This window comes from Lygodium microphyllum, chromosome 14, assembly GCF_053477565.2.
Source record: "Lygodium microphyllum isolate KBCC chromosome 14, Lygodium_microphyllum_v1.1.10, whole genome shotgun sequence".
Classification (NCBI taxonomy): Eukaryota; Viridiplantae; Streptophyta; class Polypodiopsida; order Schizaeales; family Lygodiaceae; genus Lygodium; species Lygodium microphyllum.
Genome location: NC_141148.1, coordinates 118526755 through 118548596, shown reverse-complemented (window position 1 = coordinate 118548596; position 21842 = coordinate 118526755). Strand labels below are relative to the sequence as shown.

Sequence of the window (21842 nt, the reverse complement as noted above, 5' to 3'; positions counted from 1 at the left end):
ACTACATAACCCACAATAATCAAAGTTTGCAAGGACAATGTATACATAGGCCAATTGAGCATATATATATATAAACAAGAGACTTTCACTATCTTTAATAAGCCAAGCTTTGCAATGAAAATGTCAAAGTACTCCCACTAGAACAAAATCGAAAATAATAAAGAGCAATGCAAGCTCAAGATAGAAGTGGCATAACATCCAAAAATCCAAGAAGCATCAAATATACATACAAGAGCATATGCATGATATAAGTGATTAAGCTCATAATTAATAAAGCTCCAAAGCAAGTAATCACTTCAAGTATGTAAACATCTGAGCTCAATATCAAGGCTCAAGGCTCAACATAAGCATATCCATACATATGTATCAATGGCAACTCATCAGTACAACCATGTGGCATACCTTGTAAGCCTATAGGCATCAAATGCATGAGCATTCTGTGTATGCTTGCTACCCACAAGGTATAATAACAATAAACCTTCCAAATATTAAGCTAAACAATCTCTAATCAATTTAAGAAACTTTCTTAAGCATCAATACATCATCCAAGCATCATAAACTTTCCCCATAAGCATCAACAAAGCATTAAACAATCAAATATATGCTATCCCAAACACTAAACAAAAACCTACCTTAAACTATGAATCAATGGCTAAGCTATACCTCTTCCAAGAGTACTTAAAACAGAGTCCAAGAGTCCATAGAAGACACCCAATAAATAGAAAATGACTTCAATAGTAATTGAAGTAGTAAATATGAGCAAGGAGCCAAGGGCAAATCAATCCAAATCTAGTGTAAAAAACATGGGCTATCCTAGGGCCTTTGCTAGCTCCTCTACTTCTTATTGAGAAACTATGAGAAGCTAAAATAATCCAAGAGGTCTAGATCAAGCTCGAATATGTAGAAGTAATCTAGGGAGGGACAGGACTAAGGCATACCTCAATGGGTGACTGACATAAAAGTTATGAATGAAACTCTCTTCCAAGGCTGAAGTGAATATTGACTAAGCTCCTTGAATGCACGCTTTAATACCAATTGAAAGGTGAAAAGAGAGAGAGAGAGAGAGAGAGAGAGAGAGAGAGAGAGAGAGAGAGAAGCATGGGAACTTTTACAATGTATAGGTGTACAAGTATCAAGATAAATGTAGGCATCTAAGCACAAGCATATATGATATATTATACCCTCTAATGCTAACTAGATTCAGCTAGACAAGATTGTCCCACATGGTTGTATTCTTGATACATACAACAACCCATCATTTCAACCACATAGCTAGCCATCCATCCATCCTCTCATCCCTACATTGACATTGTATTTTCCATTGCTTTGCAATGTATATTACATATTACACCTTGCATGATACACCATGTTTGATGATTACTACCCATTGTACATCCATTGTACATGATTGTCTCATAGGCCCATTTTTTACCTCTAATATCTCCCTCCGCATTTTGGCATGTCACTGAAGAGGCATTGGGTGTGAAGCTACTGTCCTTACTGTAGATTGGGGGCTACCATTGTTCATCCCTCTTCACTAAAGTGCAAGCTATTGTATCTAATGATGAAATCCATTCCATGTACCTTGTGTTCTGTGTTTATGCTTCGTTTTGTCCCTATGCATCATTCTACCATCTAGCTTATACCTGACCATTGTACCTATTAGAGCATAGGAGGTATGTCCATCATTTCATTTGCAGGTCTGACCTTGCATTTTTGATTGTTTGGTTGCTAGTTGCCCTGGAAAGCATAATTTTTAAACGACCTCTTACTTGTGTAGACTTGTCTAGACAATCTGGGACATTGCAGACGCATAACATCCACATTCATGTACAAATCACAATTTGATCCTACCAGCTGAGAAACAATAAACAACACTGAGAGCCTTCATGATATAGATGGCATTTCTAATCTTTACACATTTGGCAACATCATTATAGCAAGTACCATGTATTTTCCATAATCCAGCCCAGCCATTTGGGTATGCTTATCATGACTGATGTTCTAAAACTGATACTGAATCCTTCAACAAAACACGTGCATCTTCTCTTCTCCTGGACAAACAGATAAAATTAGGACTCCAAACCAGCAGCCACACGTGAAACAGGGACTCTGAATATAACATTTTTTTCATGTAGAAAGGACAGTTGAAACAGACTCTGGTAGAGTTTTACAGGATTACCTTTTTATATCTTCAATAGCTTGTTTTCTCCTCCGTATTTGCAATTCTAGGATATGAATAAGTGTTGCCCTTGCCTGCCAACATACATATTCACTAGAAAATTGTGATCCAAACAATGGAAGCCAAACCATTAAAAAACAGCAAGCACAAACATAACCAAACTTTGAAAGGTTTCTAAGATCCCTGGCAGCAAGTACCAAAACTATGATGGAGGAAGATCCCTACCAGATTTGAAATTGGGCAAGACCAGAAAGTCTATGTAAAGTCAGTTGGTATATGCTGGATCCAACTGAGGTTCAAGAGGTTGACTAACAGAGCACTCATGCTGCTTGTGACTTAAATGACCTCACTGAAACTTTTCAACCCATCCATGAGTCGATTTGAAAAGATACAAATGTCCTATATGAATAACCAATATACAGAGGTATGGATTATTTCAGAGGGTAAACCAGTAGGTTTGAGGCTCACATCCATGCCTGCTGACTATAAAGCTCTGCATTTGGCCCCCTCTAAAGCTTGGCAGCTAGTGTTAGATTGTTATATCTCCTGCAGCACATGAATACATGCTATTGCACTCTGATTTCGTTTATCCAATTAGCTACCTTGAGTAAAACATTTTCAGCATCCTGATGTACATTTCTCCCTGCATCCCTCTCTAGCTTAAGGATTCTCACAATCTAAGATCAAAGTCTATTTGAGTCCCATCACATTTGTCTATACCTGTACCAGTGGAATCTGCTAATACAAAACCCTTGTAACAAATTACATCTAGGTAAAACAGGAAGCTGAGGACCATGAATCCAAACAGCTCAGAACCAAAACAAACACATGGATAGAATACAGGCTGTTTTGGAAAGGCCCAAGGGCTCCTTTTGAATACTGATTTACAGAATATAACAGTTAACAGAACAGAGCACAAACAATGAACTTGCCTGATGAGGCCGGATTGAGTTTAAGAGATGATGCATGTTCCGCAAGATAAGAGATATATCCTCCACCCGGCGTGCATATTGTGAAGGCCTTTCAACCAGTACATCTGCAAGCTCTAGCATTTGAAATACTAACTCTCTGTTCAATGTCTTAAGCTCTTTTTTGTAATCTGCAAAAAAACATACAACCTTTCAATTTGAAATACCAACTCTCTGTTCAAGGTCTTCAGCTCTTTTTTGTAATCTGCAAAAAAACATACAATGTTTCCATAATAGGGACCAAGCACAGTTCCAGTTTCACCTGCATGAAACTTTCAAAATCACACTCGAGTGACCTTTATCATTTAATCGCACACGCATGCAAACTTATGTGAATATATAGACCTGGGAGTGCTAATAAGGCTGAAAACTTGCTTCTGTAAGCCTTACACTCAGTCTAAGACAGCAACAAGTTGCCTTTGGTGCTGCCATGATTATGAGTACATTAATGTACGACAGAGCTGAAGTTACAGTATGTTTTTTGGTATGAATATGGTGATGTTTTCATGATGAAGAATTTGTGCATAACAGGTACAATAGTAAGAAGTCAAATTTCAGAGAAAAACCCGTGCCAAGCAATCCATGAAGAATTACTTCATAGCAGACTATATGCAAACACAACGAACTCGATGCTGACCATAATGAGGACACAAGACTATGTTGTCCCAAAGGTGATGAATTAGCAGTTAAATGGGGACCTATGTTCACATGGTGTGTTCATGCAAGTCCGGGCTTGTCCAATTGACCACTCAGTTTTTCCTCCTTGATAAGAATCAACAAGTGTAAAGAAATACTCATCTACAAATAACAAACACAACCGTACAACAAAGTACAGTGTTGGGTGTAAAGTCCCTTCGTCTTCGTGTATATAGTCATACAGGTGTGAACACACCCTTATTGTACCCTAACATATAAATACATTCTTTTATTCTTTGTGTACCATCACAATCTAGTACACCTATCTTTGCGTTCACTCTCTCTAACTCTCAGCCCTGCTGTTCACGCCTCCATCTCGCACTTCATTGCGCACTCTCTTCCCTTCAAACTGGTATCAGAGCTTAAGGCTTCGCGCGCTTCTCGAGACCACCAAAAGGAGACGAGTAGTTGGCAGCTCATAGGCAATACTCAAGTCACAAGTGACACTGCAGCATGTGCAGGTGACTTGTTGCGTGGTGACGAACAGTCCAGGCAGTGAACAGTCCAGGTGACAGTCAGACGACCAGGCGGCAAGTCCAACGTGACGGCAATGACGGCAGTGAATGAATTGACGGGCGGCTGCCTGTAACAGGTGGCACAGGGCAGACGACTGGAGTTCATGTCCAGCGTGATGATTGGGACCAGGCGCTGGCAGGCGATGACAGCCCTCGGGGCAGGGCCAACGGATCCCCTCCCCCCCCTTTTTCATCAGTTTCTTTTTAATAAAAAGAAATCAAAAATTTCTTTAATTTCAAAGTTAACCCCTTCCTCTTAACAAGGGTACCGCGCTAGAGGAACAGAGCTCAGATTTGTGCAGATTTATGCCCAAAAATTTGGGGTTTTTCCAGATTTAGTGTTGTTCAAGCATAATTGAGGCATCTACATCAGAAATTGCAAGCATTGTGTGTTTAAATTGGGGATTTCGCCCAATTTAGTGAAACTTTGCTCATTTGAGTAAAATTTCTCAACATTGGACCCATAAAATTTGGGGCTTTTGCTGTATTGGTGAAATTTTGTTCAGCTGAGTCAGATTGGCTGGCATTCGTACACACTTGGACCCGGAAATTTTGGGGCTTTTGCAAAATTTTGTGAAATTTTGCTAAATTGGCCCGGTTTATGCTCTCAGGAACATGTAGTAATGCAATTGGGCAGATTTGATAGTGAAATTTTGGGGCTTTTACTAAAATCTGTGGACTTTGGCAAAGTTGATGCGTGAAATGCACTTTGGGAATATTGCTGAAGCAATCTTGTTGTCATAAGCAGAGTGATTTGAGCATTTTATCTCCCGCTTGTGCGATTTTGGAGAAATTGCAGAGATTTCTTGGTGTTTTGTGTATCAGAAGTTGATATGAGCACATATGTATGCAATACACATGTTGGGCAACTCCTCTTGAGTTGATGTATTGCTGATTATTCATATTGCAACAATCTTAGTGATCATTTGCAGATTTGGGATTGTTACAGATGTTTTTTTTTTTCTGGTGATATTGCTGAAGTGGGAGTTACTTGGCAGTGATGTATGCATTTAATGAATGCTGAAAGTCATTCGTTCTACCGCTGTACATGTACTTGGACTGAATCTTGCCATCATTTACTGAAAATTTGGGGTGAAATCAGCTGAATATTCAGCTCATTTTTGCTGTCATTAATTGCAGCATTGAATTTCTGGAGTATTGCTGAAAAATGGCTGCAAATACTTCCTGCAGCAGTGACACTAAATCCCTCTTTGAAATCAAGAGGTTTGATGGCACTGGCTTTGACTTGTGGAAGGATAGGATGCAAGGCATTTTGTTTCTCAAGGACTATGAAGATGCTCTCCTAGAGACTAGGCCTACAACTATGGCAGATGTGGATTGGGTTAGACTTAACAAGAAGGCCATTGCATACATTAAGATGGCAATGTCTGATGATGTACTTACAGACATCAAGCGTCTTGCTACAGGTTATGCTATATGGAAAAAGCTTAGAGACACTTATGAAAATACAACTCCTGTGAATCAAGTGCATCTTATGCGTAAACTTGTGAACATGGAGTTGGATGAGTCTAAACTAATATCTGAGCATTTGAGTGCCTTCACAAGGGTTTTGAGTCAATTGTAGGACTCTAGTTTAGCGGCTTTCGATGATAAATTGAAAGCTATTTTCTTATTGATGACTTTGCTTCACAGCTGGGAATCTTTGGTTGTGTCACTTAGCAATAACCCTGCTTTGACTTTTGATAGTGTTAGAGGTTCAATCCTTAATGAAGGAATCAGAAGAAATTCTAGTGGTGAAAGCAGTGGCTTAGCTTACCACGTAAGAGGCAAATCTGAAAAGAGGGGTAATGCAGCCAGTAAAGGCAAAAGCAGAAGCAAAAGCAAGGGCAAACAGCAAGATGTCACATGCTATCAGTGTGGACGTAAAGGGCATAAAAAGCCCGATTGCCGGTACTTCAAGAAAGAGCAAGAAAGAAAGAAACAGCAGGGTAAGAAAAAGAAGGATAATGACAGCTCTTCCTCAAAAGAAGTTGCAAAGGCAAATTTTGTATCTATTGTGGTCATTGAAGAGCTTCTTGACACTCAAGAGATACTTGTTGTAGCCTCATGTAATGATGCAGATATTATGGCAGCAGCAGGTGATATGCACATCACCAAAAACGAGGTAATTGATGCCTTACTTTCAGCTCATGACGGGCTGTCACAATCATGGATAGTGGACAGCGGTGCCTCTTTTCATGTTACCCCCTCTTTGGAGTGATTTTCTGAATACACTACAGTTGCCTAGGCAAGGTTTACTTGGCTAATAACTATGCATATGAGATAGAGGATATTGGCACCATTCACTTGCCCCTTGAAAATGGCCAAGAGCTGATTTAGCAGGATGTCAGATTCATACTTGGCATAAAGAAAAGTCTACTATTAGTTGGACAACTTGATGCTAAAGGGTATTTTACTACCTTTGGTGGTGGATCTTGGAAGGTCCATAAGGGCTCTATGCTAATTGTTAAAGGCAACTGTTGGGAATAAAGCCCTCGCACCTTTCGGGTGTGAACACACCCTTAGCACTTATACTTACACATATATATCTATCTAAAAACCTAAAGAGATATACTCGTCATTGTACCCACAAATCGTACATACTCTCTATTGTGCTCTCTCTCACTCTCTCTGTCTCTGTGCGTAACGAACACCAACTGTCTCAATCTTCGTGCCTCCCGATCACTACAAACTGGTATTAGAGCAAGCAAGATACAACTTAGGTATTGCAGGAGTCCCAAGTGGACTTGATGAGCAACAGTCGACAGTCAACAGGCGAGCAAGAGTTGTCACAGGCGAGCAGATCATCAAGCATTGTGGACAGGTTGTCAGGCATCGTGGACAGCCGACAGGCGCCACATGAGGCTCCAGCAAGGAGATAAGACCAACGGGGCATCGGTCGCGTAACATGACTAGAGGCGAGCTGACAGACGACGCCTGCAAGGTAGCTGACTTGTGCAAAACCGTGACGGGCAGCAATTGACGGGTGACCAACGGACGGGATGACTTTAGCGGGCAACCAGTGGACAGCAATTTGGCAAGCGCGACAGGTCACAAACCTGAACGGCCGTTGACCCACAAGTCTTCTCCTTTTTCTTCAAAAATTTTGAGTTTGCTTTTACCTCCTCTCCTCCGGGTGTTCGCACGCGCAAGCACAGTGTGCAAATTTTTGCACGTTTAGGCCCAGAAAATTAGGGCTTTTCCTGGATTTGGAGACCTTAACATAGAACTGGACAATCTGACTCAAAAATTGCAAAATCACTGCACATTTGCCCATGATGTCTGGGGCTTTTCACATTTTAGTGAAATTCTTTCAATTTCACTGAGATTAGTGCACACAAGACTTGGAAAATTTGGAGATTTGTCTAGATTTGACACGAGCAAGACAAAACAGTGACATCTGTCTCAAAAATTGCAAAAATTTGTGACATTTTGTCCCCGACATTTGAGGCTTTTCATGTACATGCAAAATTAGGCTGAAATTTACCCAATTTCTCGACATTGATGCATATTGGACCCCGTGCACTTTGGGGCTTTTGCAGTTTGGGCAAAATTTATGCACCATTTCGTCCTTTTATCTATATGCAGGCTCAATTCCATGCAATTTGGACATCCAACAATTGGAAAATGTGGGGGTTGAAATTGCTCTATTTTGACAAAATTGGCATGTTCTATGCATGATAGAAAAAATGCAAATGTGTAGTTGATACTTTGAGCACAAAAATTTTGAAGTTTTTTGACTGTGCATATCAAATTTTATGCCCATGGGTACATGTACAACAGAAATTGCAACTAAAATTTGAGATTTCTCATGTAATGTGATGTACATGCCCTTCGAATAGCTGTAATCAATTGTGGAATGCTGCAACACATGGTTTGGTGCTTCTAAAAATGTAATTACAGATCTGAAATCTCTGCTTCTACGTGGTCATTTATTACTGGTTGGTACTTGTTTCTACCTTGGTCACTTGTGTGACAGTTTGGGTTGCATTTGCTGAAATGTTTTGCTCACATTTAGGCTGAAAATCATCGCTCGCAACAATGACAGCAGTAATCTCATACACATAAAGAAGCTTGAAAGAGCACATAACTTTGCAGTTTGGCAAAAACAGTGCTACAAATATCCTGTTGCAAAAGAAGCAAGCAAAGCCGATTAAAATCAAAGGGGCAAAGCCCACAGACATGGAACAGGTAGATTGGGATGAGTTAAATGAGCTTCCACGCTCAACCATCGAGCTATCGATTTCTGATGCGTTGTTGTTTAACATTGAAGGTTTGGATTCTGCATATGCTATATGGACTCGACTGGAAGAACTGTATACACAGAAAAGTGCTGCAAGCAAAGTGTATTGGCTGAAAAAGCTTATGGATTTGCATATGAAAGAGGGTACAGCAATCTCTACTCGCTTGAGTTCAACTCCATTTTCAGCCAACTGGTTGCCTTGAAGTTCTTGATTGATGAAGAATTTAAGGCTATGCTCTTGCTTTGCATTCTTCCAGAGAGTTAGGATACATTCAAGGCTGCTCTGAGCAATTCCAATGCGATTCTTTTCTATGCTGATGTAGAGAGTGCTCTACTCATGGAAGAAATGAATCGGCAGAAAAATGCATCCAGTAAGTCTTCTAGTGCTTTGCATACTAGGGGTAGATCACAGCAGAAATACAAATTTGATAGCAATGGACGCAGTAAATCATGTGGCAAAGATGTTGAATGCCATCATTGTGGCAAGAAGGGTCACTTTAAACTTGACTGCTACAAATGAAAGAAAGAGAAAGGAAAGGACAAGAAGACAGATGATAGCAAGGAAGAGAAAGAGGGTCAACCCAAGAAGAGTAGTGTCAAAATTGAAGAGGTGAATGTAGTCACTCATGACAGTGACAGTGGGAATCACAGACTTTTGGTCTCTTCACACTTTGGTGCACATGCTTTACTTGTAGATACAGATGATGACATGCATACTTCGATTCTCAATTCAGGTGCTTCCTTTCATGTCACCCCTCATCGAGAGTCATTCTCTGCCTATACAAGGAATCGACATAGTGTCGTCCATCTTGGGGACAACTATGCATGTGACATTGCAGGTATTGGCAGTGTGCAGTTACAGTTTCAACATGGCTCTGTCTTCACCCTTCAGAATGTACGGCATGTACCTCAGCTCAAGAAGAGCTTGATTAACACAGGGTAGCTAGATGATAATGGTTTTCATACCACCTTTGGTGATGGAAAATGAAAGATCTACAAGGGATCTAGATTGATTTCCAGAGGTTGTAAAAGTGATACTTTGTATTCTCTCCATGTATCTAGTGTGAGTGATCATGTTGTTTGCCGTGACTGAGCAGCCAAGCGTTTCTTTGTGGCATGGCCAGTTAGAACACGTGACTCAAACAGAAACGAAAGTGCTTTCTCGTTTGAGTTACTTACCTTGTCTTCGTTATGCTAATTTTGAGCATTGTGATCATTGTATTTATGATAAGCAAGCACAGATGTCTCAAAAAAAGTCTCTTTTGCTGAAATCTTTTCCTCTAGATTTAGTACATTCAGATGTATGTCAGATACCATGATTACCTTTAGCAGGAAAGAAATATTTTGTCACCTTTGTCGATGATGCTACACAGAAGATATGGGTTTATCCTGTTCGTAGCAAGAATGAAGTGCTAGACAAGTTTAAAAAATTCTTGGCATTGGTTGAAAATCAAACTGATAAGACACTCAAGTGTCTTCGCTCTAATAATGGTGGGCAATATGTGTCCAAGGCCTTTCAAGCATATTGTGACAGCAAAGGGATAAAGAGGGAGCTCACTGCCTCTCATAATCCACCCCAAAATGGAGCTGCAAAGCGTATGAAAAGGACTATACAGGATAAGGTCCGTATGATACTATCTCATGCTGCATTACCCCATGGTTTTTGGGCAGTGGCTGTTATGACAGTCATACACTTAATTAATCAGTCACCAAACAGATCTTTGCGAAGAGGAGTTTCCCAAGAAGCATGGTCGGGCAAGCCACCTTCATATGCTCACCCGAAAGTTGTTGGCTGCGAGGCTTTTGTACACATTCGTAAAGAAAAATGCAACAAACTTGAGTCAAAGTCCTGTAAATGCATATTCCTAGGATATGGCGACAAGGTGAAATGGGATATAGATTATTGGATCCCGAGAAAAGGAAAGTAGTACACAGCAATGATATTATCTTCCGGGAAGATCGCATGCATAAACAGCCCGAAAAGACTGAGGAGGTCTGTAGGGTTGTATTCTGGGAAGCAATATCTTTTGGACAGCAAAATTTGCCTGTTGTACAACAACAAATACCTGCTGTAAATGAACTTGTAAATGCAGAAAATAATGCTAGAAATGATCAGCCAGCTATTGCCCATGATAATGAGCCACTACATGTGCAGGAACGGCCAAGACAGCATGCTGTTAATGCTAATTTGCAGGCTGAAATGCCAAGACAGCAAGCTGAAAATGCTCAACAGCTAGCAAACAATGAGTGGCAGATTCTGCTCGACTCAGCTAGGGCCTCTGCAACCTTCTCCACGATCTGGCCCCTCCTGCCCTACTCTTTGGTCCAAATCTGCTCTATCTGTCTCGTCACCTCCTCCTCCTTGTAGATCGAGTTAGGGATTCGGGACAAGATTGTGAATCTAGGGCAGATGCTAGGGGATCTAGTGTCAGGAGAACCGGGCAATGATCGGACAACGTGGTGCCCACCAATTGCCCAATCTGGCCTCCCCGAGAGCCTCCCCACTCTCCCACATAAAACCTGTCCAACCGCTCCAACAGGACTCCACCTAGCCGCCTGTATCCCCAAGAGAAGTCCAACGACCTCTCCCTCCTGTGGAAGGCAGGGTCTCTCCAAGCATCGCGTGCTCCTACTGCCAGTGGAAACACCTCCCATGCCTCCTGCTCCTCCCCGACCATGCCCTGATAGTTTCTCCCTCTGCCCTGCTGGTCCTCCAAAGCCTCCAGGTTGTTGAAGTCTCCTCCAACAATCCAAGAGTCCACCTCTAGGAGTCCTGCAATCTCCACCCAGAACCTGCTGCGTGCCCTAACCTCCGTAGAGGCATAGATATTAAGGACTCTAAGGCACGAGTCCCCTATATCCAATCTAATCCATAGCACCCTCCCTGTCACTATCGTCCCGTGGTCTCAAACACAAGCCGTAAGACTCGGACCAATAGAGGTGCATACGCCTCCACTCCTACCGTGGGCACCTATAGCGTGCTCCCAGTAAGTGTGCGAGCTGCTTGGAAGTATCTTTCCTACCTACTGGGCCTGGGTGGGGGTGAGCTTGTGCTCCTGTAGAAGTAAGATGTCGATCCGTCCGGCAAGGGCAGGCTGCAACTCCTGCCGAACAATCAATTTCTTGGAACCACGTACTCCACTGTAGTGAAGGCTATTCACATTCCAGGATGCAAGGTGTAAGCTCATGGGAAAACCTGTGGCTGCCCAAATAGGCATCTGTTCCGTGTGGAGACTGCTGATAACGAGGAGTTATGAGGCATGCAGGTACGCTTTATCACCGGTCTGGACGGCGAGCTCCATTCCCCCATGGTAGCCCTTGGCCAGACCAACAGGATGATAGAAGTTCCAAGTGATACTATCAATTCATCTATTAACCATACTGAGAGTTGAGACTCTGTGCAATGGTAAAAATGGGCCGCCTATGCCAGGGGCCACTCAATCACATCCCTCGGAGCTCTCCACTGTGGAGGGGCTCAAAAGATAATGCTCAGGTGAGGGACCTCGGCACCAGCCCACCAGTTAATGTCCATCATGCAACCAGGCCACTGTTGTGCAAACAGTGCTAGTCCTTCTTCTCCTGTCCACTGGGAGGTATGGTCCACCACCTGACTCTTCAACTCTTCCTCTATCTGGGTCGTTGTCCACTCCCCTGAGTGGAAGGATTGAAGAGAAAAGGCGTAGTTTGGTCCATCCGGTGGTGCTAGTAGATGGACCTTGCCCCTCCTTGACTTATGAACCACGAAGATCCCCACATCTAGAGGTAGTGGAAACTCTCCGCGCTCCGCAACTCTCAAGTAGGACCATGGGCCACTATGGAAGAACTCATGTGGCGACACGTGTGCTTGTCTCGGGAAGGTGTGACGGGCAGCAGGGGTGGATGAGTTGGTGGCTGTATAGGAGGGGGAGGACTGCTGGTGCGAAGAGGATGTAGGTGTGTGTGGCTCATCACCTCCTGTGGGAGGTGGAGGGGTGGGTCTAGGGGGGATCGCCTGAACCAAGTGCGGATCAGGGGAGGTGCTTGGTAGGGGAGGTAGTGGGGGGAGGATGATCAAGGGATGGTGAGGTGGACAGAAGTACATGGCAGGTGTGGGGGGGGATGGTGGTCTTGGAAGTGGGGGATTGTGGGCAAGGGTCAGTTGTTGGGGGGGGGGGGGGGGGGGGAAGGTGCTGCGCCTAGGATGTGGAGGGAGGTGGGTGTGGGGGCTGTGGGGACTTAGGAGAGGTATTTTGTGGCACGAGTGGTGGATGTGGGGGGACTACAGACCTGTCGGGTTGGAGGGGTAGGAGGGGGCTATGGAGTGCTCTGCCGAGGAGGCGTCACACACCCACCTACTCCCTGCTGCCGAGGCTGGGTCTGAGACGCAGGCTGCACCGCCCCTGCCTTCTCCCTCTCTGTCGTCTCTGGACCCATGTGAAGCCATCAACGTCCACCTGTGGGCCTATCAGTGGATCCACCTTGGCTCCGAAACGCGTGCAACCTGTTGCCTGATGCCCAAAGTCGTGACTGTGCAGGCACTGCCTTGGCTGCCCCGTCACAATGACCTGCTACCTAAAGGAGTGCCCACCCGCCCCAATCTCTAGGAACTGTGGAATATTCTTGACCTCTTTCACTGCCACCCGTACCTTTGGGACTCCTGCAATTGTCACTGCATCCACGAAGGACGCGGGAAGGATAGTGCCGAAAAGCCTTCCAAAGTCTTCCACTAATTGGCGATACACAATCGCCAGGCCAGGGAAAAGAAGAGTGATCGGGTGCCGAAGAAACCTATTGTGGAGTGCAAATGCCTCCAAAGTAAAGCCCCTGTACCAAGGGACCATGTGTATGACCCCCTTCATGGAAGCATATGGTGAACTGACGAGTAACTCGCGAGTTGCGTCCGCCGAGCTAAGCCGGACCATGAAGATCCCTTGGCCCAATAGAACCGCCTCCTCAATCTGCGCTATCCCGATGCGCAACGTAGAGCGTAGCCAGTCTCGAAGCTGGGCCCTAGCTAGGGAATATCCTACTATCTGACCATAAATCGTTGTTTCCATTAGCTCCAGCTCCTTAGCTCAAACGGCTAAGAGCTGTTCCTCAAAGAGGACTACGCACAAGGTGTTTGACTGGGGGGCACTCGCTCAGTGCGTCGGCGCCTGACCAAAGGTTTCCATTGTGCATCCTTATTGAGAGAACTAACAATCATGTCACAGTGCTACTTGAGTGGGGGGGGGGGGGGGGGCGGTTTGGCTGCAGATGGAGGGAGCAACAGGAGAATGGGGGAATCAATGGCGAGGGAGGGGAACACTGCTGTATTTACTAGGGATGGGTCCGAGGTTGCAGACGGGGAAAGCGCGCCGGGGGAGGGGGACAACAGGCAAGATGATGGCCAAGGCGAGGTGGGGCAACAGGCAGGGCGAGGCAGAGCGGACGACTGGCGGGGGGACGAGCAAGGCAAGGTGACGAGCCACAGGCGGGGAAGGGGGGGCACCAGTGCACGCAACGAGCAGGACGGGCTCGAGCGTGAGGGAGTAATTAGGAGGCGAGGGTAGCAGGCGACGCGAGAGCAGAGCTACTGGCCTGAAGCTTTTGCAAAGTCAATCCCCAATTGAACATTGACAGATAAGACACTTAAGTGTCTTCGCTCTGACAACGGTGGGGAATATGTGTCCAAGGCTTTTCGGGCATTTTGTGACAGCAAACGAATGAAGAGGAAGCTCACTGCCCCTCATAATCCACCCCAAAATAGAGTTGCAAAGAGTAAGAATCGGACCATACAGGATAAGGCCGTACGATGTTGACTCATGCTTCATTACAGGGTTTAGCCTTTTCCGCTATTCCTTACCTGACCAATTCGAACGGAAGCATTGATAAAAATGAAGTTATCTACAATAGATATATCTATTTCTTATTCTATATATTTTTAAATATAACTTTTCGTAACTTAAGCAATTTGGTTATTCTTCTCGTGAGGATCTAATCTGGATCATTGCTACCCGCAGATTTCCATCCCGTGGTTTTTGGACAAAGGCTGTTATGACAGCCGTTCACTTAATTAATTAGTCACACCAAACAAGTTTTTGGGGAGGGGAGTTTCCCAAGAAGCGTGGTTGGGCAAGCCACCTTCATATGCTCATCTGAAAGTGTTTAGTTGTGTGGCTTTTAAGCACATTCATACGAAAAAACGTAACAACTTAAGCCAAAGTCCTATAAATGCATTTTCCTAGGATATGGTGACGAGGGTGAAATGGGTAAAGACTTTGGGATCCCGAGAAAAGGAAAGTAGTACGCAACAATGATGTTATCTTCCAAGAAGATCGCATGCATAAACAGCCTGAAAAGATTGAGGAGGTCCGTAGGGTTGCATTCCGGAAAGCAATACCTTTTGGACAGCAAAATGTGCCCGTTGTACAACAGCAAATACCAGCTATAAATGAACCTGTAAATGCAAAAAATGATGCTGGAAATGATCAGCCAACTATTGCCCATGGTAATGAGCCACTATATGTGCAAGAACAGCCAGGACAGCAAGCTGTTAAGTCTGATTTGCAGGCTGAAATGCCAAGACAGCAAGCTGAAAATGCTCAACAGCCAACAAACAATGATCATTGGGTTAAGAGATCGTCTAGGGCTACTAGACAACCTAACAGATTTGTTCCTAGTGCAAACAATGTGGCTGATTATGTCATGTTAACAAACTGTGGTGAATCATATTGTTTCAAGGAAGCAATGGACAGGTAAGACAGCAAGAAATGGTATAAAGCCATGTTGTCAGAAATGGAATCTCTTGAGAAAATTTGCACTTGAGACATGGTGCAGTTGCCTAAAGGATAGAAAACACTTCCATGCAAATGGGTTTACAAAATGAAGGTCACTTCTGGTTCCTCACCAAAGTACAAAGCAAGATTGGTTGCAAAGGGGTACAAGCAAGAGCATGGAATTGACTTTGATGAAATTTTCTCTCCTATAGTTAAGATGACTACATTGAAAACCATCTTGGACTTGGTTGCAAGAGAAGATATGGAGCTCATACAAATGGATGTAAAGACTGTGTTTTTACATGGTGATCTACATGAAGACATATATATGCAGCAGCTTGAAGGGTTTGTGGAAAAAGGGAAAGAAAAGATGATATGTAAACTCAAAAGGAGTTTGTATGGGCTAAAACAAGCACCAAGAGAAGGGTATCATAAGTTTGATACATTCATGCAGTCCCAAGGCTTTCATAGAAGTCAAGTGGATTATTGCTTGTACACCAAGAAGGCAGCAAATGGCAGCCTGATTATCTTGGTTTTGTATGTTGATGACATACTGATTGCTGGCACGGATACTCATGCCTTGGAGTCACTGAAGCAAAGTCTTCATGGCAACATTGACATGAAAGAACTTAGTGATGCAAATCACATTCTTGGCATGCGAATACTCAAAGATAGATCAAAAGGTTTTGCAACGTTTCAATATGGAGGGGAGGAAAACGATGGGGATTCCATTGTCTTCATATGTGAAACTCAGTGTAGAGAACAACCCTACATCTGATGATGAGAAGGCTGAAATGGCCAAGATACCATATACTTCAGCTGTTGGTAGTTTGATATACGCTATGGTTGCTACACGTCTTGACATTGCCTTTGTAGTGGGAGTGGTTAGCAAATACATGGAAACCCTTGGAAAGAAGCATTGGGATGCAGTGAAAGGTATTATGAGATACCTCAAAGGCACAAAGGAGTTGTGCATCTGCTTTGGGAAGCAGAAGGCATCTATTGTTGGCTTTACGGATGCAGACTATGCTGGTTATGCGGATTGCAGGAAGTCCACTTCTAGGTATGTGTTTACTTTCACACGAGGAGCAATCTCTTGGATCTCCAAGCTGTGTTGCATTATCGACTATAGAGGCAGAGTATGTGGCAGCTGGCTGCTACTGAGACATGCAAGGAGAATTTATGGCTTTCACGTCTCGTGGGAGAGCTTGGCATCACAGAGTTACCTGTTCTCCATTGTGATAGTCAGAGTGCTATCATGCTAGCACGGAATCGTGTCTTTCACGCAAAGACAAAGCACATACAAGTAAAGTACCACTTCATTAGAGATGTACTTGACAGCAAGAGCATTGAGCTTGTCAAAGTGCATATAAATAATAACCCTGCAGACCTTCTCACGAAGGGTCTTCCAGCAAAGCGGTTTGTTCATTGCCGACAGATGATGGAAGTTGGATAGATATATGTATTTCAACTTTGTACATACCTAGACTTAGCTGATTCTTTTCTCCTCTTAAGGCACATTTCCTTTAGGTGGGAGGTTGTTGGGAATAAAGGCCTCGTGCTTTTAAATGTGCTCGGGTGTGAACACACCCTTAGCACTTATACTTACACATATATATCTATCTAAAAACCTATAGAGATGCACTCGTCATTGTACCCACAAATTGTGCATACTCTCTACTCTGCTCTCTCTCTCTCTCTATGAGTAACGAACACCGACTATCTCAATCTTCATGCCTCACCTGTCACTACAGTCTCTTGGATCTCCAAACTACAAAAGTGTGTTGCATTGTCTACTACAGAGGTAGAGTATGTGGCTGCCACCGAGGCATGCAAGGAGGGTTTATGGCTTTCACGTCTAGTCTTGGCATTACAGAGTTACCTGTTCTCCATTGTGATAGTCACAGTGCTATCATGCTAGCACGGAATCCCGTCTTTCATGCGAAGACGAAGCACATACAGGTAAAGTACCACTTCATTAGAGATGTACTTGACAGCAAGAGCATTGAGCTTGTCAAAGTGCATACATATGATAACTCTGCAGACCTTCTCACGAAGGGTCTTCCAGTAGAGCAGTTTGCTCATTGCGACAGATGATGGGAGTTGGATAGATATATGTATTTCAGCTTTGTACATACCTAGACTTAGCTAATTCTTTTCTCCTCTTAAGGCACGTTGCCTTTAGGTGGGAGGTTATTGGGAATAAAGGCCTCGTGCCTTTTAAATGTGCTCGGGTGTGAACACACCCTTAGCACTTGTACTTACACATATATATCTATCTAAAAACCTAAAGAGGTACACTCGTCATTGTATCCACAAATCGTGCACACTCTCTACTCTACTCTCTCTCACTCTCTCTATCTCTTTGGGCGTAATGAACACGGACTGTTTCGATCTTCGTGTCTCCCGGTCACTACAACAACAAAAGGGAGACTTTATATTACTTGCATTGTGAAGCATTACCTGGCAAGTTCTTGGTTGTGGCTGAAGTTCATTCACTCATGGAGCTTTGGCACAAAAGATTTCGTCATATGAGTCAGAAAGGCCTTCAAGTTCTCTCTTCTTTAGGGAGATTTGATGTAAAAGGCTTTGGTCTCGAATTTTGTAATGACTAATGACTACTTATATGGAAAACATATGAAGTCTTCTTATTACTCTGGTGTCCTTAAGAAGTCTAATGCTCTTGATTTAGTACACTCTGATGTGTGCACTATGCCTGTTAATTCGTATAGGGATACACACTACTTTGTTACTTTCATTGATGATTTCAGTAGAAAGTCATGGGTGTATGTACTTAAGAGCAAAAAGGAAGTGTTGGATGCTTTTAAAAAGTTTCATGCTTTTGTTACCATACAAAAAGAGCTTAAGTTGAAAGCCATAAGAACAAATAATGGGGGTGAGTATGTCTCAAATGAATTTAACAAGTTTTGTGAGATGCAAGGCATTAAGAGGGAGTTGATAGCCCCTTATAATCCTGCATCAAATGGCGTGGTTGAAAGATATAATCGCACACTTTGTGAGAGAGTCAGATGCAAGCTGTCCACAGCTAATCTCCCGCAATAGTTTTGGGGAGAGGCTCTTCAAATTGCAATTCATGTATGCAATCCCTCTCCCAATCGTGCATTAGAAAATGGCATTCCTGAAGAGGTTTGGTCTAGCAAACCTGCTTCATATGACCATTTGCATGTCTTTGGTTGTGATATCTTTGTGCACGTACCTGTAGAACAAAGGACCAAACTAGACATGAAATCCATCAAGGACATCTTCATCGGATATGGAGATGAGGGAGAGATGGGATATAGAGTTTGGCTTCCTCACGGCAGGAAGTTAGTACGCAGCCGAGACGTAGTATTTAATGAGGCAAAGTTGTTGAAAAATGCTACACATGGTGATCTTAACAAAAAGAAGGTCGAATTTCAGCATGAACAGCCAGCCATTAGCTGAAAGTTTTGTCCCTTTTGATGCTGAAAATGAGCAGCAATCTATTGTGCTACAGCCAAAAGATCATGGACAGCAAGTTGATGCACAGGATGAAATAGGACAGCAAGAAGAACATGCTAAAAACAGATTACAGCAGCAAGAAAATGCTGAAAATCAGCCACCTGGTGATGGTGCGCACATTCCTCAGGATGTAGGCCCACTGCCTGCTTATACAGATCATTGGGTAAGAAGGTCTACACGTGTCTGAAGGCAGCCACAGAGATTTCAGCCATCTTTGGACTGCATTTTGTTGACTGATGAGAGTGAGCCTCAAACATTTAAAGAGGCACAGTCATGTGAAAACAAGAGAAAGCGGGAGCTTGCTATGCAGAGAGAGATGAAGTCTCTATATGCAAATAACACATGGGAGCTTGTACCTTTGCCCAAGGATAGGAAAGAAATTCCTAATAAATGGGTTTACAACGTGAAATGTATTGATTGGAAGCCCAAGTACAAGGCACGGCTAGTTGCTAAGGGCTATATACAGAAGGAAGGCATAGACTTCTAGGAGGTCTTTTTACCAGTGGGGAATATGACTACGCTCCATGTTTTGTTTGCTCTCACTACATCCTTGGATTTAGAGTTGGATCAGATGGATGTGAAGACTGCTTTTCTTCATGGTGACTTGGATAAAAAGCTGTACATGAAGCAGCCAAAAGGATTTGCCATTCCAAGAAAAGAGCATTTGGTTTGTAAGCTGAAACGCAACTTATATGGGCTGAAACAAGCCCCTAGACAATGGTACAAAAATTTGATACCTTTATGCTCAGCCATGGATTTAAACGCAGTCATGCAGATCACTGCTCATACGCTAAAAAGAATGATGATGGAGGCCATATTGTGCTGGTTTTATATGTGGATGACATGCTAATTGCAGGACAGCATAAGAGTACTTTGAATGCTCTTAAAAGGAAAGTTGAGCTTCTTCTGAACAATCTTTTCATTTTACTAGATATTCTTGATAAATAGTATTCCTCGTTCGTCTGTTACGAACACTTAAAATTCTTTCCGGTTCGTGTGGGATAGATTGGTCACCTATTAGCTCCTCAATGTTATCATTTAAGATTAGATTATCCATATCACCTAGCTTCTTTCTTAGCTTGCTTACATGGAAAACTGGATGTGTTTTACTATCCTTGAAGCTTGTAAGCCTGTTCTCTGACCCTTTTAAGTATTGTGAAAGGACCACAATCCCTGGGTGAAAGTTTTGGACATCGTCCCATTTTCATGGTTTTAGTTTGTTCAGGCACTTTAAGATAGACTAATTCTCCTTCCTCAAAGGAAATGTCTCTTCGATAAGGATATGCATAAGCTCTAGCTCGATTTTGAGCTTTCTTAATATTTTCTTGAGCAAATTTTAACATACTATTCATATCCTCCAAGAAATCCTTTGCTGCCTGAACCTTTTCCTTGTGCAGTCCTACTGCATGAGGAGCTTTGGGCTGAAACCCATACATTAGCATAAATGGACTATATCCAGTGGAAGAGTGTTTGGCACTATTATATGCAAACTCTACTATCAGTAAATACTTTTCCCAATTAGTTTGCCTTTTACTTACGTATACTCTCAACATATCTTCAAGGATTTGGTTAACCCTTTCAGTTTGCCCATCAGTTTGCAGGTGCTCCGCCATACTCATGCTAAGTTTAGTATCCAATTTCCTAAATACAGCACGCCAAAATTGACTATCAAATTTTCTATCCCGATCAGAAACTATATTTGCTAGAAGGCCATACAATCGATATATGTTCTCTATGAACAATCTAGCCAATTCTGGTGTTTTAACATCAGTTGAAGTTGGAATAAACCTAGCCATTTTGGTTAACCCATCCACTATCACCCACATAGAGTCGTGCCCCCTCTGTGTCCTGGGTAACGCAACTATAAAGTCCATGGAGATACTCTCCCATTTTCCCGAAGGAATCTCTAATGGATGGAGAAGTTCTCCCATTTTCAATCTTTCAGCTTTATTAACCTGGCATTTATTACATTTGATCACATACTCAAGGACGTCCTTATTCATTCCAGGCCAATAGAACTACCTTTTAATAAGACTAAGTCTTATTAACTCCTGGATGTCCCGCACTAGGGGTATCATGACACTCAAAGAGTATCTGGCACCTTATTTCATCATCTTTCGAGACACATACCCTACCCTTATAGAGTAAATAACCATTATCAATGGTAAAATTCTTCCACTTGAATCCCATGTGAGCAACCCCCGATGCTCCATTTGCTTATTGAACATCCTCAAATGTTCCTTCCTCAGTGGAGGCTCTTCCATTTGGATCCCCATTTTCTATGGCTTCTCATATGTTGGAATATGCCGGATCAACCTGACATTTCCCTTTTAAGGACTCAAGCAAATCGGAAGTGAACTGAATAAAACTCAATTCGTTTATGATGGGCATTCTGCTAAGTGCATCAACCACTATATTATACTTTCCTTTTCTATATCTTATCTCATAGTTGAACTCTTGGAAAAGTTTGGCCCATCTGGCTTTATGCCCTTATAGATTCAGTTGGTCATTAAGCCACTTAACGCTTTCATGATCCGACGAGATCAAAAGTTTGGCACCATACAGATAGTGCCTCCATTTCTTCATTGCATGTACTATTGCATACAACTCCCTCTCATAGACGGAATAATTCCGTTTTGCACAGTCTAATTTCTTGCTTTCAAAAGCAACCGGTCAACCCTCTTGTAATAAGACTGCTCCTACTGCCCTATCACTGGCATCAGCTTCGACCATGAATGGTTTATTGGGATCCACAATTAATAGTACTGGAGCTGTAGCAATATCTACCTTAAGTTTTTTAAAACTTTCGTTTTGGTCTGTTCCCCAATTACAGCTCTTCCCTTTCCCTTTAAGTTGGTCCGTCATTGGAACAACTATCTTGACATAATCTCGAATGAATCTACAATAAAATCCAGATAGACCTAGGAAGATCTACAGCTCTTCCAGGTTCCTTGGAGATGGCCATTCAATAATTGCCCTTACTTTTTCTAGATCCATCTT

At 42.9% G+C, this 21842-nt stretch overlaps 1 protein-coding gene across 2 annotated transcripts in view; it reads right to left on the bottom strand.

Moving 5' to 3' along the window:
* Window positions 1-243: 243 nt before the first annotated feature.
* The window catches only part of LOC148026035 (mediator of RNA polymerase II transcription subunit 7b-like), a 96852-nt gene continuing 75253 nt past the window's right edge, over window positions 244-21842 (bottom strand). Inside the window, exons 3-6 of one of the 2 annotated variants that reach the window (XM_087693283.1) lie at window positions 3115-3281; window positions 2183-2256; window positions 1948-2054; window positions 244-411 (exon numbers count right to left, since the gene is read on the bottom strand). In XM_087693283.1, coding sequence (XP_087549409.1) covers window positions 1991-2054; window positions 2183-2256; window positions 3115-3281 — 305 coding nt within the window. In that variant the 3' untranslated portion in view covers window positions 244-411; window positions 1948-1990. Of the gene's footprint in view, window positions 412-1863; window positions 2055-2182; window positions 2257-3114; window positions 3282-21842 lie in introns of those variants that run through there. The other variant, XM_087693282.1, reaches the window with a different exon arrangement.